The sequence below is a fragment of the Lithobates pipiens genome, unplaced genomic scaffold, assembly GCF_037356315.1.
Source record: "Lithobates pipiens isolate NorthernLeopardFrog02 unplaced genomic scaffold, aLitPip1_a1.2 Scaffold_13, whole genome shotgun sequence".
Lineage (NCBI taxonomy): Eukaryota > Metazoa > Chordata > Amphibia > Anura > Ranidae > Lithobates > Lithobates pipiens.
In genome coordinates this window covers 274,299,723-274,317,526 of record NW_027507718.1, presented here as the reverse complement: position 1 = coordinate 274,317,526, position 17,804 = coordinate 274,299,723, and the positions used below count along the sequence as shown (strand labels likewise).

General features: G+C 42.6%; 1 protein-coding gene across 2 annotated transcripts in view; it reads left to right on the top strand.

Moving 5' to 3' along the window:
* UBE2D3 (ubiquitin conjugating enzyme E2 D3) overlaps window positions 1-17,804 on the top strand; it is a 103,534-nt gene that overhangs the window by 40,104 nt on the left and 45,626 nt on the right. For both annotated transcript variants that reach the window (XM_077476646.1, XM_077476645.1), the window contains exon 2: window positions 2,967-3,030. In XM_077476646.1, the coding sequence (XP_077332772.1) occupies window positions 2,967-3,030 (64 nt within the window). The remainder of the gene's footprint in view (window positions 1-2,966; window positions 3,031-17,804) is intronic.

The window sequence follows — 17,804 nt, the reverse complement described above, 5'->3', positions numbered from 1 at the left end:
CTAGCTTCTGCTCGCCCTAACAAATTTAAATTCATAATACTCACAAAGCTGTCCACAACTCTGCCCACAGCTACGTCCCTAACCTTGTCTCAAAATACCAACCAAATCATTCCTCCCTAGACCTCCAGCTCTCTAGCTCCTTTTTGCCTCTTCCCATGTTCACCTGCAGGACTTCTCCAGAGCCTCTCCTATTCTCTGGAACTCCGTACCCCAATCTGACTGACTCTCCTCCACTTTCAAACAATCCCTGAAAACTAGCCTCTTCAGAGAGGCCTATCCAGCCCCCACTTGGCTAAATTTATTTTCACCATCAGTCCATCCCCCCAGTTTTTTTTTATTTTTTATTTTTTGCATCTTTTGACTCTCCTTCTTAGGTTGTAAGCTCCAATGAGCAGGGCCCTCTAGTTCCTACTGTATTGTAGTTGTACCGTCTGCTCTTATTTTGTAAAGCACTGTGTAAACCCTTGGCGCTATAGAAATCTTGTATAATATATCATCTGATAGTCTCATCACTGGGTATAAGGGTATATGTATGGGTTTACAACCACTTTAATACAACTGCAACTTTTTCACCAACCCATACTTGGTGTATACCCTGCTTAAAGTGGTTGTAAACCCTTATAAACCACTTTACCTACAGGTAAGCCTAGATTAAGGCTTACCTGTAGGTACAAGAAACCTCTCCTAATCCTACATGGTTTAGGAGATATTTACTGAAAGACAGGCACCGCTGTCTACGGCGCATACACTGTAGACAGCGGCACGCTATCGCCATTTGCAACGGCTCCCGTGCACATGGGCAGGAGTGATGGCATCGCTGATGTAATCTATGCATAGTAGCCCATTATGCTTTACCTTTGCAGGGGACAAAGAAGTAAACCCATTAGGGTTTACTTCCTCTTTTTAACAGAAATGCATAACGGGCTGCAAGGATCCTCACTGCACTATTGTATTCAGAATATGCAGATCAGCGCTGAATCGGCTGATTGCTAGTTTTCCAGCAGGACTGTTTGACAGACGTCAGAAGAATTTTGGTTGTGTACCTCGCTTTTGGCATCAAAATGATGGTCTTTCTCCAATGTGTGGAAGGGGCTAGATGAGCTTCAGAGATGCTAAAGTGCCAAAACTTTGATCAGAATGGCCTCATTGATGCAGAACTAGGGCATTAAAAGGTGTTTGGGGTTTTATTTTTTAATTCTGTAATGTTTTTACAATGATCACTAATATATCTGGCATGGTATTCACACTATATAACATGAAGACCTTAATGCAGGGCTTGACAAATTTGCTTGGAATCTAGGAGCCAGCTTAAAAAGTTAGGAGCCAGGTTGGTAACGGCGATCCGGACCTGTCCCTGGCCTGACATGGAGACGAGTGAGGGGAAGATGGCGCCGCAGCCCCCCCCCTTTTTCCTTAATTAAAATAATTTTTTTTTTACAAAAAAAATTATATAGATAGAGAGAGAAGCCATTTACCAGCCACCACACTCACCGTTGGGCAAAAGGCGCCAGATGACGCCCGCAATCACTTCCTTCTCTTCACTTTGGGAAGGAAATGGGCGGGCAGTGAAAAACAGGCAGGGGAGCTTCACTCCATTAGGAATTAGCATTATTGGAATAGGGTGTAATTTCTACATCCACCACAAGATGGCGCCAGACTACCGAAAGATTTTAGAAGGCCGCAAAGCCGCGGCCTCAATTACTGGCCGGCGCGGCCCGATGCAATTGCGCGGCGGAGTTCGGGGTCCAAATGGAGACGGGATACCCCAGCAGCGTTGCCCCAGTTGCCAGGACACGAATTCTAGGCGCAAATGCGACCAGGCGCCCGGGGTTTGTCGAGCCCTGCCTTAATGAAATATTTGTGACTCTTTATGTAAAGTTTTTTTTTTTTTTTTTTTTTTTTTTTTTTTTTTATAAATTGCAAGTTTTCACCTGAAAACAGGCAGATCCTGGAATACAATTAAAGTAACTACTTTTTCAATGCAGTTCTCAAATGAGATATACATTTATACCACTAGGGGGCACTGCAGGGTAAAGCCTCCAGTTTAGTTTGCTTGTGTGCTCCATCTTGTACCGCCTACAGATGGGTGTTTGTACAGCAGATTATTCCTGTTTCTCTCAGGCCTTAATCGACAGGTAAGAGGGTCGCAAGGAGGTCTCAATTGTATCTAGATTCAAAAGGGGGGGTTACCATCATTCAAATTATATTAGAAATTGGGGGTGAAGACAGTTCTCCCACATTTGGGTAAAATAAAGTTTTTTTTTTTTTTTTTTTATACAAAAAGATAAAATCAGGAAATCCAAACACAGGTGGGAACATCCTTCACAATGTTCGTACCACAACAAGCCTTGTCATGGTGTGAACATTATGAATGATCCCACCTGTTTGGATTTTTCTGCCTTTATCTTTTTGTACAAATCCTTTATTTTACCCGTGGATTCTGTCCAATTGGATCCAAGTTAGTCCATTTCCTTGCTCTTTGGAGACTAGTGTAGGGCTGTCTCCACTCCCAATTTCTAACAGAAGAGGGTACCTTTTTTCTTTTCGGGGGGGGATTCTCATGGTTTCAACATTTTCCAGAAATGTTTAATCTCTATGCTTGGGTCTCTTTTGTGGAGTGGACACACACTTGTCCATAGACATCAATGGGTTTCAGCTGCAACCATGTGCTAAGCAATTTGTATGTGACTGTGGCACTTTTTACATTAAATAAAACCTTGGTATCGACCACAGAAAAACCTAGCTTTTTTCGGCTGGTGGCAATTGCCTTCTAAATGTCTGTGAACGGCTCTAAATTTTCCCTGAAAAAGTGATACTGCAGATTTCTTTTGATAGGTGGCAGCCTCTAACATCCCTATGTGAAAGAGGCCTTAATATGTTGTGAATAAAATAAATCTGTCTTCATTTTCTTCTTAGTTTTTTATATTGACAGTTTCATTAAAACTAGGCCTTTTATTTCTCCTTAGGAACTGAATGATTTGGCTCGTGATCCTCCAGCACAATGTTCTGCAGGCCCAGTTGGAGATGACAGTAAGCTTTTATATTGTTTATTGAAAGCTTAAGCTTTGTGTATAGATTTATGGAAACAAAAAAATGAAGCCAGATTTGGCTCGGGCAAGGGTTCAAATGATCTGGATGGCTGTAGTGATACCCAACCACTTGTATGGCCCTAAGATGGTACAGTCAACACTTATGTCAGGTGCCTTTTGTCCCTTCTGTGAACCAAGAAATAAAATGCAGGTGTGTGTGTGGCTAGATAGCAAGGAGTTTGGATAATAGCCATTCCCTGATCCCACCTTTGGTAATTGAAGCTGCAAACAAGGATTTTGTCACTTTAGGTTTTCACCTGTCATTTCTCCAGCAGCTGTGGTCAGAGGCTGGTGCAACATGGTCTTTCATCAGCTTTTGTGGTTCATACGTCCCATTAGGGGGTCTAATTTGGCATGTCACTTCCATTATACCATTGTATAGAAGGCTTGTTGACTTCCCATGTGATGGCAGTAAAGTTTAAAAAATTAAAATAAAAATTAACCTTAGCTTTTCCTCCCCCCCCAAACATGTGCATTTAAATCACAACCCCACTGTCAGGTTATTTTTTTTATTTTTTTTCCTCCCTCTGGCCTCCTTTTAGCTTTATACAGCAGGTTTGTGTCTTGTCACTCCTCCTTGCTGACTTTAAGTTCTGACTTCCGGTTTCCTTCCTTTTGCCAGTCCTGTTTAGGGCCAAAACTAATCGATTCTGAAAATAGTTTCAGCTATTTTCATAATCTATTTATCGGCCAGCTGATAAGTTGGTCTGCATACAGAGTGTTTACATATCAGTAAATACAGTGTAGCACATATACAACTGTACATGTCAGTAAGTGCCTAAGAACTTGTGAATGTGTGAGGAGCAATGCCTCATGGGACATGTAGTCCTGGGCAGGAAGTGAGTGGTTCTAAAGGCAGAAGGGTTTTTTTTTTTTTTTCTCTCTCCCCTCGCTATAGGGGCACGCTCTTCTTTCATTTGCAGCTTGCTATTGGGGCACTCTGAAGGAAGAAGTGTCCGTGAGGGACCCCAGAAGGGGAGAATCAGGGCTGCTCTGTACAAACCATTGCACGGAGCAAGTAAGTATAACAGGTTTAAAAAAAAAATCAATTTTTAACTTTTTAACCACTTCAGCCCTGGACCATTTGGCTGGTCAAATACCAGAGAACTTATTTTATTAAACTAATTTGGCACTGCAATGCTTTAAAGCGGAGGTCCACCCTAAAGTGGACCTCCCGCTCATTGGAACCCTCCCCCCCTCCGGCGCCACAATTGGCACCTTTCAGGGGGGAGGGGGGTGCAGGTACCTGTACAGTACAGGTATCTGCACCCACTTCCGGCGTAGATTCTGCAGAAGGTACGCCCCTTTCCGAAGGTCCCCCGCTGCCTGCTGGGAAACGCACGGATCCCAGAGACAGCGGGGACCATCCTTATTGCGCAGCCCGACTCGTGCATGCGCAGTAGGGGACCGGGAAATGAAGCCAAAAGGCTCCACTTCCTGTTTCCCATACCCAAGATGGCGGCGGCAGCACCCGAGAGACTATCGAGAGATCAGCTTCGGGTGCCGACATCGCGGGCGTGCTGGGCGGGTAAGTGTCATTATTTTAAAAGTCAGCAGCTGCAGTATTTGTAGCTGCTGGCTTAAAAAAAAAGCGAACTCCTGCTTTAACTGGTAATTGCTTGGTCATGCAATGTTGTACCTAAACAAACAAAATTTGCTTTTTTTTTCCCCCGTAGAGCTTTCTTTTGATGGTATTTGATTGTCTCTACGTTTTCATTTTATTTTTTGCCATATAAATGGAATAAGATCGAAAATTTTGAGTTTTTTTCTACTATTGTTATAATAGTTCAGTAAACTCAATTTTAGTCATACATTTAGGCCAAAATGTATTCGGCTACATGTCTTTGGTTAAAAAAAAGTCAATAAGGGTGTATTGGTTTGCGCAAAAGTTCTAGCGTCTACAAACTAGGGTACTTTTTTCTGGAATTTACGCAGCTTTTAGTTTTGACTGCCCATCTCGTCTTCAGGTGCTAAAATGGCAGGGCAGTACAAAACCCCCTCCAAATGACCCCATTTTGGAAAGTAGACACCCTAAGGAAATTGATAAGTGGCATGTTGAGCCCATTGAATATTTTTTTTCTTGTCCCAAGTGATTGAATGACAAGTTGTCACTAAATGATATATTGCTCACACATGCCATGGCCATATGTGGAATTACACCCAAAAATTAAGTTCTGCTTCTCCTGAGTACAGAGATACCACATGTGTTGGGCTTTTTGGGAGCCTATCCTCGTACGTGACCCTAAAAACAAAGCACCGCCTTCAGGATGTCTAAGGGCATAAAATGGTGAATTGGGTCAGTGGACCAATATGACCGCAACTCGCTCTTTTTGGTTATGCCCATGAGGGAAAGACCCAGAAACTTCTTAAAGAAGAAGTAAACTCTCCCACTCTGATGCTTCTTTTCATTTAGTCCATTATAATTAATTATCAAACTATAGCCGTTGATTGTATAGCTGTTTAAAGAAACTTTAAAAAAAAACTTTTACCGGTGCTGCAGAAGTGGTGGTGGGTTCCCAATTAGGATTGGTAAATTCTGAAGGAAGGGCACTATGGGCTCGACAGGCCTGTCTGTCTTCTTGGTGGCAGCTGGACACTACTTGTGCTTGTCACCTCACCAGCTTGAACTGTACTTATGGCAGTGCTCGACAAAACCCGGTCGCATTGGCGACTAGAATCAGCGACCTTGCGCCTGGGGCAGCATAGCTGGGGGTATCCCGTCTCCGTGGACCCCCCCCGCGCGATCGTGTCGGGCCGCGCCGCAGGCGGCTGGTAATTGAGCCCCCGGCTTTGAGGCCTTCTGTGATCCTATGGTTCCTTCTGGAATCTGGCGCCCTCTTGTGGTGGCCGTTGGAATTACAACCAACAATGCTAATGGGATTGCCTGCCAATCTTTCTCCATCCCTTTACTTAGAACCCCTAAACAAAAAAACAAAAAAAAAAATATATATATATATATATATATATAATTTTTTTTTTATTATTTATTCTAACACCCTAGAGAGTAAAATGGTGGTCGTTGCAATACTGTCTGTCACACCGTATTTGCACAGCGGACTTACAAGCGCACTTTTTTTGGGGAAAAATTTTTTATTTCATAAAAAAAAAAAGACAACAGTAAAGTTAGCCCAATTTTTTTTTTTTTTATATTGTGAAAGATAATGTTACGCCGAGTAAATCGATACCCAACATGTCACGCTTCAAAATTGCGCCCGCTCATGGAATGGCAACAAACTTTTACCCTTTAAAATCTCCATAGGCGACGTTTAAAAAATTCTATAGGTTGCACGTTTTGAGTTACAGAGGAGGTCTGGGGCTAGAATTATTGCTCTTACTCTACCGATCGCAGCGATACCTCACATGTGTGGTTTGAACACCGCTTTCATATATGCGTTCGCTTCTGCACGCAAGCTTGGCGAGACAGGGCGCATTTAAAACATTTTTTTTTTCTTATTTTAACTTTTTTATTTTTATTTTTTTCACTGTTCTTTTAAAAAAAAAATGTGTGTCACTTTTATTCCTATTACAAGGAATGTAAAAATCCCTTGTAATAGAAAAAAGCATGACAGGTCCTCTTTTATATATGAGATCTGGGGTCAGAGAGACCTCACATCTCATATTTACACTAAAATGCAATTTAAAAATGTCCCTCTAAGAGCTATGGGCAATGACTTGGAGACAGGTGGGGGGCTGGGGGCTATCTTCCCCTCACTCGTCTCCATGTCAGGCCAGGGACAGGTCCAGATCGCCGTCACGGACCTGGCTCCTAACTTTTTTAGCTGGCTCCTAGATTCCAAGCAAATTTGTCAACCCCTGACTTATGGGACACACCACATCAGTGTTACTACAGTGCTGGATGTACGAACAGGGTGTACTAGCCTGCTGGTGCTTGCCAGTTCACCAGAAGGCATAGCGGCGCTAGTACTTCTCTGCTCCATACAAGAGTCCTGCAGTTCTTGCCCCTCAACGACAGAAGATCAGGGTCTGGTACGCCTAAACTGCTGGGGATGTTAATATATATGTGATCAGATTAGTTACCTAGGGGGGCAATGGGGGGGGGGGGGGGGGGGGTTAAAACATTTATTACTATCGAGCAGGGTCCTCTAGTCCCTCCTGTATTGATTTGTATTGTAAGTGTACTGTCTGCCCTCATATTGTAAAGCACTGCGCAAACTGGCGCTATATAAATCCTGTATAATAGGTAGTTTATGGGGGTACCTGATGCTATAAAAAAAGCTGACAGCGAACCTAAATACTTGCCTAACTATTGCCACCTGTGACACTAATACATCGATCAGAAAAATGATTGCTTAGTGACACTGGTGATGGGGATTGATCAAGGGGTTAAACCTTTATTGGGAGGGGGATTAGGAGGGGGTACCCTAGACCTAAACGGGGGGGGGGGGGGCCCTCCCTTTGCCCATTTGCCTGCCTTTGCCATTCTGCCGACATAAATCGTCATGCGGCAGTCGGCAACTGGTGAAAGACTGTGCAGGGAAGATCAGCATCTGAACCCAGAGAAGGTGGAGGCTGATGGACTGGAGGTAATAGAAGGCATTACATTTTAAAGTAAACTTTTACCAGTAGTTTGCATTATTTTTAAAATGATCATATACATGAAAAAGGCAGCTTTACATCTTCCACCCTTCATGTCTGACTCCTAGTTAAAATATCCATATATCGTGTGTGTGTGGGCAGAATAGAGGCTTTGTGTGCTATAAAGGGCTGATTTCTATTAATTTTTTTTCTCCAAAAAAAAGCATGCTGCTGCTACTAAACATCTTAGGCCTGGTTCACGCCTATGTGTTGGGGCGCTTTTTTTTGCAGAAACTCACTACAGTTCATTCAACATGGTTTCCTATGGGATACGTTCCTATATTATCTGATTAATCAAAACAATCGGGCAACTAATCGATTATAAATATAATAGTTAGTTGCAGCCCTAGTCCTGTTAAATGTCCCATGAGCCTCTGTAGTTTCAGAAGTTCTGGGAGTTGAGGTCAGTGGTTCTTAGGGTTACTGTGGGTGTTTCTGGTTCTTAAGGGTGGGGAAAGTTGTGAATGTGTCCTGTGTCATTCCTGTCTTGCAGCATGCCAAAGAATGGTGGTTTACTGCAAGACTACAGAGAAAGGGCTAGTTGAGGTTAATATGAAGGGTTTACTTCATATGAAAATTGATCCCTTCGCAGGGCTTTGGGAGGATGGGATCTGAGTGGTGGGACTCTCCCTGTTCTCACTGGTTGGCAGGATTGAGTTTTAATTGTGATCTATTCAATCCTGCCCAGCAGTAGCACAGCTACCATTCAGAACAGGCTGTTTATGAAGGAGTTTCCTTTTTTAATGTGGTGATCTGAAGAGTAGGACTTGGGAGGTTTGGACTCGTTCAGTTGGTGTGACTGGGCGGGATTGAATGCTAATTAGGATGTGCTCAATATCATCCACAAGAGTTATGAAGAAGGTTGCATCATTTGCAGAGTCTGAAAGACGGACCTGTTTCAAGTCTACCTGTGCCAATTGTAAACTGGAGTGTTATAGACACAAACATAGGGGAAAGTAACTGATCCTGTTGGTTATATTCACAAAGAAGTGTTGGTTGTTACCCTTATACCACTCGCCCCGGTCGGGTGCTGTTAACAAAGCCAATCCAAACCGAGCATACAAAGGGAAACCCTGGTAAGACTACTGGGTAAGAAAAGTGGCTACTAAGGCAACAGAGGGTCTTGGTCAGGGCTAATCATAAAGGTAAAAAAATTTATTAGGCTCCCAAATTACCAGCCTATAAAGTGCACAATATGGAAAGCGGTGTCTTTGCAACTTCACACGACATGCTTTAAGAGTTTAATTGCTAAAAAGTCAAGAATAGAAGTAGCCAAGAGATAGAAAAACACACATGATGCAATCAAAGCTCCGGATGCCAAATACCATTCACGTAAGGTTGTCATGCGATCATTTATCGCTTGGTTGCATGAAGAAAACTGGTCAATATTTCCGGTTATATGAATAGCCCCCAGAGAATTGAGGTCACTCACTGACCTCACTAATTTAGGAACAATGCTGAGCCATTTCTAAATTAAATTTCTGATGTGTGGTACGTGGTTGGAAATGATCTAATGGTATTATTGTCCTGAAATAGAAAGTGTTGGAGCAATGTATCCGGATGATGGTCTGGTAAATTAAAGGTCTGAGGGTGAGGGTAATGCCCTTTCGCTTGGTAGCTCCTTGGAGAGCTCAGTCAATGGTTAGATCACTGCTAACCTTCTGAATCGATGGAAGGACTAAACGTGTTTGGTCAGGTGGTAAAGGCACAGGGATTGAAAAGCATTCAAGGTCATATACCAACGAGTTAAAGTTCCTGCACACTTGATATCCGATCCACTTTTGGGGTACTCGACATATAAGATGTATGATTTAGAGCTGTATAGTTGCAGCCCAGATGCAAACGGCACATTCAATCACTAGCAGAGTAGGCACAACCTTCTTTGTCCATTCATGTAAATATTAGGCTGGCTGCCAAGCGAGTGAATGTGCAGGTTAGGATCACTGTGGGGATCAGAAGATTAACACACTTCTAAGTGACCTCTTTTAAGAAGGGGTGGTTCAAATCCATTACACTCAAATCTTGGTTTGAGGGTGTTTTTTCAAGACGAGCAAAACTTCTTCTAAAATTTATTTTGATTTGTTATACAAGTGACGTCTTGATATATAAGTATTGTCCCATCACAACTGAGTATAAGAGGTGCCTCTAAGTGGCTCAATATGGTAACATTTAATGGAAGTACAGCATTTTAGCAACTAGGCTTCCGGGGTAAAGCTGTTCACCTAGACCATCCTCCTCACAGCCATCAACGTCGTCCCTTCCACGCTGAGCTTCACAAGCATTACAAGCCATGCTTTCAGAACGCTCTACTGCAGGGTAGTCTTCCCTGTCATGATTGCAGACTGGCAGCAGTGCGGGGGATGGTGTGTGTGGACAGCTTCACCCCGGAGGCCTGTGCCATGTACATCTTAATCTTCAACCATGTGAGTTGCTAATGTAACCATATTGCTACACTTAGAGGGGCCTCTCTTCTTTTATACTCTGTAGCATCTGCTGGATTTTGCTTCAAATCGCCTTGTGGAGGCTGCCATTTAAACATTTTATGGTTGTACAGCCTATCGCATTGCTATAATTCATATGGACTATAAACTGAAGGACTTGTGAATAATTGGTTGTGGAACAAATCATTTGAGTTTCCATTATTTCATATAGGGAAATTTTGCTTTTGGATTGCAAGCACGTTTCTAGAACTAATTATACTTGCAGTCCAAGGTTTTACTGTGTGTATTGCCAAAAATATTTTTTTGCATGGAAGGTTTTTATTTTTTATTTCTTTTTTTTTTTTTTTTTTTGTATCCTACAAAAAATATCAAGAACGGCTGCTTTCCCTCTGTTGGCTGCAGGCACTACCAGTTTTTCTTAGACTGATATAAAAATTGACGTGGGTGGTGCAGATAGATTTGAAATGGCTTATCTACTTAGGTAATGTGGTGGCTGCCACTGCCAACAGCTTCTGGCACCATTATAATGCTTGGTTAATTCCCTGGATTGTGGGAAAAACTATTTAGTACTGTCCTTGGCAGTTTTTATTTGCAGAGCCACCCAAATTTTCAGGACAATGTTTTGTGGATGTGCACCTTTCTTCAAGGTCTAATCAGTATCTGTACAAAGTTTTAGCAGAATGTTAATGAGCGAGAAAAGAAATGAACTACCACGGCAATAGCCACTTGCCCTCTGGAAGATTTACCCTCAGACCTTCATATGACCAGTTTTTTTTTTTTTTTTTGATACGGCTGTTACTTTTAACTGACAATTGCGCGGTCATGCAACGCTTTACCCAAAAAAAGTAAAATTTCCTCTAGGGCTGCAACTAACGATTATTTTCATAATCGATTAATCTAAACAATCGGCAAACTAATCGGTTAATAACCTTAAAAAGAACAAGTGGGTCAAATTGACGTTCATTTTCAAATTTGGAAATGGAAAACTTCTCGGTCAAAGGAATTTTCAGGCAGTGTATGTGTGTTTTTGTTCAGAAATGAAGTGAACATTTCAAACAAAATTCTTTCATTCAGCGAATGTACAAAGATTTTTCATCTGAATATTCTCACCTGAAAAATTGATTGGTGAGGCCAGCATAAGGCTTGATACACACCTATGCAGTTTTTGCTTTTGATTTGTTTCTGCAGTGCTTTTTGCTGTGCGTTTTTGATTTTTGCACACATGATTTTACTGCAATTAGCGTTTTTTTTTTTTTTTTTTTTTGGCAGATTAAAAAACACAAATTGCTGCAAAAACGCATTACATTCTTTTCTGCAGCTTCTCAATTGAAGTATATTGAACCAAAAAAAGCACTGTTTAGCGGTAAAAGTCCCTGACCCTTTCCAAATATGCAGCGGCTGAAAAAAGCACAAATATGAACGTGTCCCATAGGAAGCCATGTAAATGAACTGTAGTGCATTTCTTCAAAAAGCACCAATAAACATATAGATGTGAACCAGGCCTAAGACGTTTAGTAGCATAATGGGGTTAAAAAGACTAAAATTAGCCCTTAATAATACAAAAAGCAGATAATCTATACTGGAAGGGGTTAATTTTTTAACTGTAGAACAGTGAAAGTAATATTTACAGTAGTGATATTTTTGTACTATAAAGGGCTCATTTTAGTTTTCTTTAACCCCATTATGTTACTGGCTGATTAATCGATTATGAAAATGGTAATCGCTTAATTTCATATTCCTCATATTCCTCCATATTAAGGCCAGTATGTATTTTGCAAATTTTTGGTACATTATATCCCAATACGCATATATTGATTGTAGATGCTATAACTGTTGTGCAAATTAAACTGGCTCCCCCCCCCTTCCTACTAGTATTGGTGATCAGTGACATAGCGGGACTGCAATATTGTGGTGGACATTCTAACTAGGGCTGCAACGAACGATTTTCATAATCGATTCGTTGGCCATAGATTATTCTTTCGATTTAATCGATTAGTCAGTTAACCTTAAAAAAAAAAAAAAAAAAAAAAAGGTCAAATTGACATTCATTTTCAACCACAGTAAAGGGAAAATTTGGAAATTGAAAATTCCTTTGACCAAGAAGTTTTCTGACAGTGTGTGGTTTTCGTTCAGAAATTACATTCATGTTAAAAATAAGTGAAAATTTTAAACAAAATTCTTTCAGCGAATGTACAAAGATTTTTTTATCTGAAAATTGATCTGTTGCCAGCATAAGACTATCTGTTTCTGCAGTGATTTTTTTTGCTGCAATTTTTACTGTAATTTGTGCTTTTTGCATTTTTTTTTTTTTGGGGCATATTAACACAAATTTCTACAAAAACGCATTACATGTTTTTCTGCAGCTTCTCCATTGACGTATATTGATCCAAAAAAGCACCATTTTGCATCAAGTCCCTGACCCTTTCCAAATACGCAGCGGCTGGAAAAAGCATAGATGTGAATGTGCCCCATAGGAAACCATGTAAATGAACTGTAGTGTGTTTCTGCAAAAACCACCAATAAACGCATAGATGTAAATATTAGTAACATAATGGGGCTAAAAAGACTAAAATGAGCCCTTTATAGTACAAAAAAGCAGATAATCACTACTGGAAGGGGTTCATTTTTTTTACTGTAGAACAGTGACTGTAATAACAGTAGCGATTATTTGCTCTTTTTGTACTATAAAGGGCTCATTTTAGTGTGTTTTTTTTTTTTTGTTTTTTAACCCTGTTGTGTTGGTGGCCGATCAATTATGAAAATGGTAATCGGTTAATTTCATAATCTATTAGTTGTCGATTAATCTATTAGTAGTTTCAGCCCTAATTCTAACACTTGCACTTTTGACAATTTTTGGGGTCTGGTGACAAATAGGGATCAGTGCAATATGCATAGTCACTGTACTAAACACTGGCTGGGAAGGGGTTAACATCAGGTGTGATCAAAGGGTGAACCGTGTCTAGCCAGTGTTTTACTATATTATGTGAGGTGATTTTAGAGGAAGAGATTTAATTCCTTGCTTTGCAGGGATACAAACTCCTTCCCTTTCTTCCTGTCAGCTGCGATCTGCCTGGTTTTACATAGGCAGATCGCAGTTCTATGTGTCTGCCTGGTGATTGGCGGGAGATCTTCTGGTATCCTGCGCCTACTGATTGGCCTCCACTGTGTGTAATCACGACAGATGGTGGCACGTTTGCGTGCCCCCTACCCAAAAGTCTCAGATCACTTGGTATAATGCGTGATCTGGCACATAGCTGCCGCCCTGTAGAGGTAAAATTGCTATAGGGTGTACTTAATGTAATTAGACCTGGATAGTTTGATTAAAGTGTTTAACACCCCAAACCCCCCCCCCCCCCAAAAATTTTTTTTCCTTTTTAAAGCATTTTATTCAGCACAGTGCTTGTGCTGTCTCATTTTCCCCCTGTTACATGTAATACCTGGCTGGTCCTGCCTGGCTATACCCTCTTTGTAAACTAACCATGGTATATCATGGCTGCTGAGCCCTGACGCTGTGGTCAGTTTACATGCCTCCGTTATCTGCAGCCTATCTGTCTCCTCTGTGCGCCATCACGTCCATCCCCTGCATTCAAACAAGCGGAGCCACCTTGGCTAGGAACCAGAGATCGTGTGTGTGTGTGGGGGGGGGGGGGGGGGGGGTTCCAGGCTTCCAAGCCTAGAGGTGAGATGTGGGTTCTTTGGTCCTCTTTACAGTCAGATAAGGGGTCAATATCATGCCATATGCCTACTACAAAGGATGGTTGCATTCCTTGTAATAGAAATAAAACTGATCAAAATTTTCTTTTTTGAAGTGTCAACTAAAAAAAGTTAAATTTATTTTCTTGCATCGGGACACAGAGCCGTCGTACTTACTATGTGGGTTATAGGGCCACTGATAGGCAATCGACACTGGCACGCCCTAAGGCAAGAAGTGTACTCTCTATTTAACCCCTCCCACTACTGGTGTCTAAGGTGTTGATCACGAGTGAAGATGTGCTGTGCTGAGCTCCACTGAAAGCTTCCCTGCTGGGGCTTGCCATGCTGATGCCCTTTCATGGGCTAAATGGATGGTACCCGGGCCTCCTGTCCGAAGAAACAAGGTTTTGCTTGCGAACGCTTCTCTTTAGAGAGCTGGACCCTGGGATCCAGTACTTTTTTGGTAGTAAGGTCATAGTTTTTTTTTTTTACTGGCAGGGTGCTGTTGCATGTCCAGGATTGTGGATAACCTGTGGTTCCCCTGTTCCTGAAGGTTTCCTAAAGGTCAGATCCCACCGTGAAGCGTGAAGATTGGGTTTCTATCTCAGATAACCCTGCTGCGAGGAAAAGGTAAGGGAGATTTTATCCTATGTATAATGCTGTCATGCCTATGTGTCACCACTGAGGGCTGTAGTGAGCACTCGCTAACCTGATGCTGAAAACAGCACAGAAGCCTTCATTTCTCCATCTCCGGCCACAACGGGGGAACTGGGTCTCCTCCTGCACCCCCAATATTGATCCTTTTTCCCTTTTGAGTGATTGATGTAAAGCAGTTTCCTTTTTTACAAAAAGGGACAGAGCGCTTTGCCACTCAGCGGAGGATTTACCCCATTTTACAGGACGCCTGAGCCGCCGCTCACATGGGGAAAACCCTTTCCTTGGAAAGGAGGAGGGGTGGCTAATGGCGTCTGATGCCGGCCACACATGGAGGAAGTGTTTAGCGATGTGTATGTGTAGCTGCTGGATGTGGAGGCACACATGAGGATGGCTGTTTCAAGTTAGTGACACAGGCATTTCCCTTTGACACATTATACTTTACCAGGCTAGGATTAATAGCAGCTAATGGCGCTGGACTATAGCCTAGCAGTGTACATTCTTTTTCTGGTAGTGCCTCTGCTTTATGCTTCAGGCTATGAGTGGTAATGGGACCAGGAACTCCTCTAAAAGGGTCAATGGTTTTCACTATAAACTAAATCAATTTCCAAAAGAATGTCATCCTCTGAGAGGGATGCGGCTGGTCAGATTAAGCCGTCAGGGGAAACTGTTGCATAAACACTTCAGTCCCTGTATATGTCATACAAGAGGGTGTTTGGTTTTTTTTTCCTTCTACCATTTGTAATTTGGAAAGATTGATGCTATGTCTCTCCATAGTGGGCTAAACACAACAGATTCCCATCTAGTGCTCATGACCCTCTTATTGAAGTGCAGGAGGCTTGGGATCAGGTAGATATTCCCAAATATTTGGAAGATACTTATTTATCCTTCTGAGGATCCTAATATGGAAGCACAGGCTCTTGAGGAACCTACCTCTAATTGGGTTCATTAGAATCTCCCCCCATCTGGGGATGTTTTTTTCCTATTCATGCATGGCTAAAGAAAAAAAGCTCATGTATTCTGAATGGGAACATCCGGATAAACAATATCCTCCCAAGAAGGAAGAGGATTTCTATGAAGAAAATGGGGGTGATTCCAGCATGTGATGCTGCAATCGCCTCAGTGAGCAAGAATCTAACATCAGTGCATTATCTACTGGACATGTGAAAGAATCCAACAGATAAAGTTGGAAGTGCTTTCTAAAAACAATTGTCTTTTGCAAGTTCAGTGGCGCAGCCAGTTCTTGCTGCAATTGGTGTATCTTAGTCCGTTAAGGAACAGTTTGTGGAGAAATGTGAAATTCTGCCTGATCAGCAGGCCCAGCAATGGGCTGGTGTATCAGACGCACTATGTCTCACAGTAGATGCTATGAAAGACTCTATCATTTAAGCCTCATGGCTTATGCTTGGACTAGTGCTTTCTTGCAGAGTTCTGTGGCTGAAAAATTTGGTCAGCCGAAGCACCATGTAAATCTGGATAAGTACATCCAAAGGACCTTGAATGGGAAAAACTTTTTTACCAGTAAAGAAGTTCAAATATTTCTCCTCCTGTGCCAGGGGCATCAGCCTCTAGGCAGTCTCGACTGCCTCAACCGGCAAGGGCAGCACCAGGGTCAGAAGAAATCTTGGAGAAAGACCAGAATGCTAAAGCCTCATGAAGGGGTGCCCCCACTCGTTTGGGTGGGGGTAGGCTCCTGCAATTCTCAAGATCTGGCAGGAACAATGATGCCAAGAGAGATGGGTGACTTCTGCAATTTTTTTTCCTCTAGGTTACGACTAGTTCCGAGAGTTTCTGTCTCCTTGTTTTTTTATATTATTTTTATTTATTTTTTTGTTGAACATTTTCCCTTAGAAAAAAACACAAGGATCCAGAGTCTCTCTGGCTCATCTATTATCCCAGTCTGTGTTATCAGAGGTTCCCTTAGTGGAACAGGGCACAGGGTTTGGTTCAAACCTTTTACGGTTCCAGAACCAAACGGAGAGGTAAGACCCATTCTAGATCTCAAAGATCTGAATCGGCACTTAAACATCCGATCCTATCGCACAATCCAATTGGTTGTGTCCATCCTGCAAGGAGGGGAGTTTTTGGCTTTCATCAATAATGCATATCTCCATGTGCCAAAATTCTCACCAGAAATTTCTGCGCTTTCAAATATAAAATCATAATTTCAGTTGTGGCCCTACCATTCGGTTTAGCCACAGAACCATGGATGTTCTGAAAGATTCTGACACCTCCTAGCCAGATAAGATTAAGGGCTCAAGGCAATAACGGTCCTAGCCTAGTTTAGATGCTGAGAAGGCATTCGATTCGGTAGAGTGGGATTTCCTTTGGGGGGTGCTCCAATGTTTTGGGTTCGGCCCAAAGTTCTTGAGATGGGTGAGGTTGCTCTATAGGACTCCTAGGGCCAGGGTGCGCACCAATACTTGGATATCGGAACCCTTCTCTCTGCAGAGGGGTACGCGACAGGGGTGCCCTCTGTCGCCTGGGCTATTCGCCCTGGAGCCTCTCGCAATTTTGATTAGAGAATCGCATATCATACGGGGTCTCAGGAAGGGCGCCACAGAAGAAAAGATCTCCCTGTATGCCGACTGCCCTGCTTTACCTAAACGATACGGGCTCGTCCCTTTTGGCATCGATTCGGGTCTTTTTCAGGTATATGTATAAATTGGTTGAAATCTATCCTTTTCCCATTGGATGCCCGGGCGCCCCCACCACCTGGTAGTATGCAGCTACAATGGGCCACTGAATTTAAATACCTTGGGGTGAGGGTGTCCAGGGATCCAGGCAATTACTATACACTAAATGTGCTCCCCCCTTCTCCGTCTACTGCGAGAGAGATGCCAATCCTGGTGTGGGCTCCCGCTGAACTTGGTGGGACGCATAAATATTTTTAAGATAGTGCTTCTCCCCAAGTTTAACTATATATTTCGGAACTGCCCAGGATGGATTCCAGGTTCTTTTTTTTTTTTTTTTTCAGGAGGCGGACAAATGCCTTGGCTCCTTTTTATGGAATGGCTCCGCCCCCAGGTTGGCCAAATCTACACTGCAGTCCCCGGTAAGGGTGGGAGGTCTCGCCCTTCCCAATTTGCGAATCTACTATTGGGCAGCTATGTTAGTCACTGTCTCCTGGTGGTTCGCGGCATGGAGATCTAATGCAGCAGTGTGCTTGGAGGCAGCTATACTGGGCTCTATGCAGGACTTGCAAAATTTGGTATACAGGGGGGTGAGGGCATATGCGACTCTCCCTGGGCCGACTAAGGCATCTCTCCAGGTGTGGAAGGTGACCGAGCGTAGGTACTTACAGTCGGGATGCTGGTCTCCGGCCCAACCC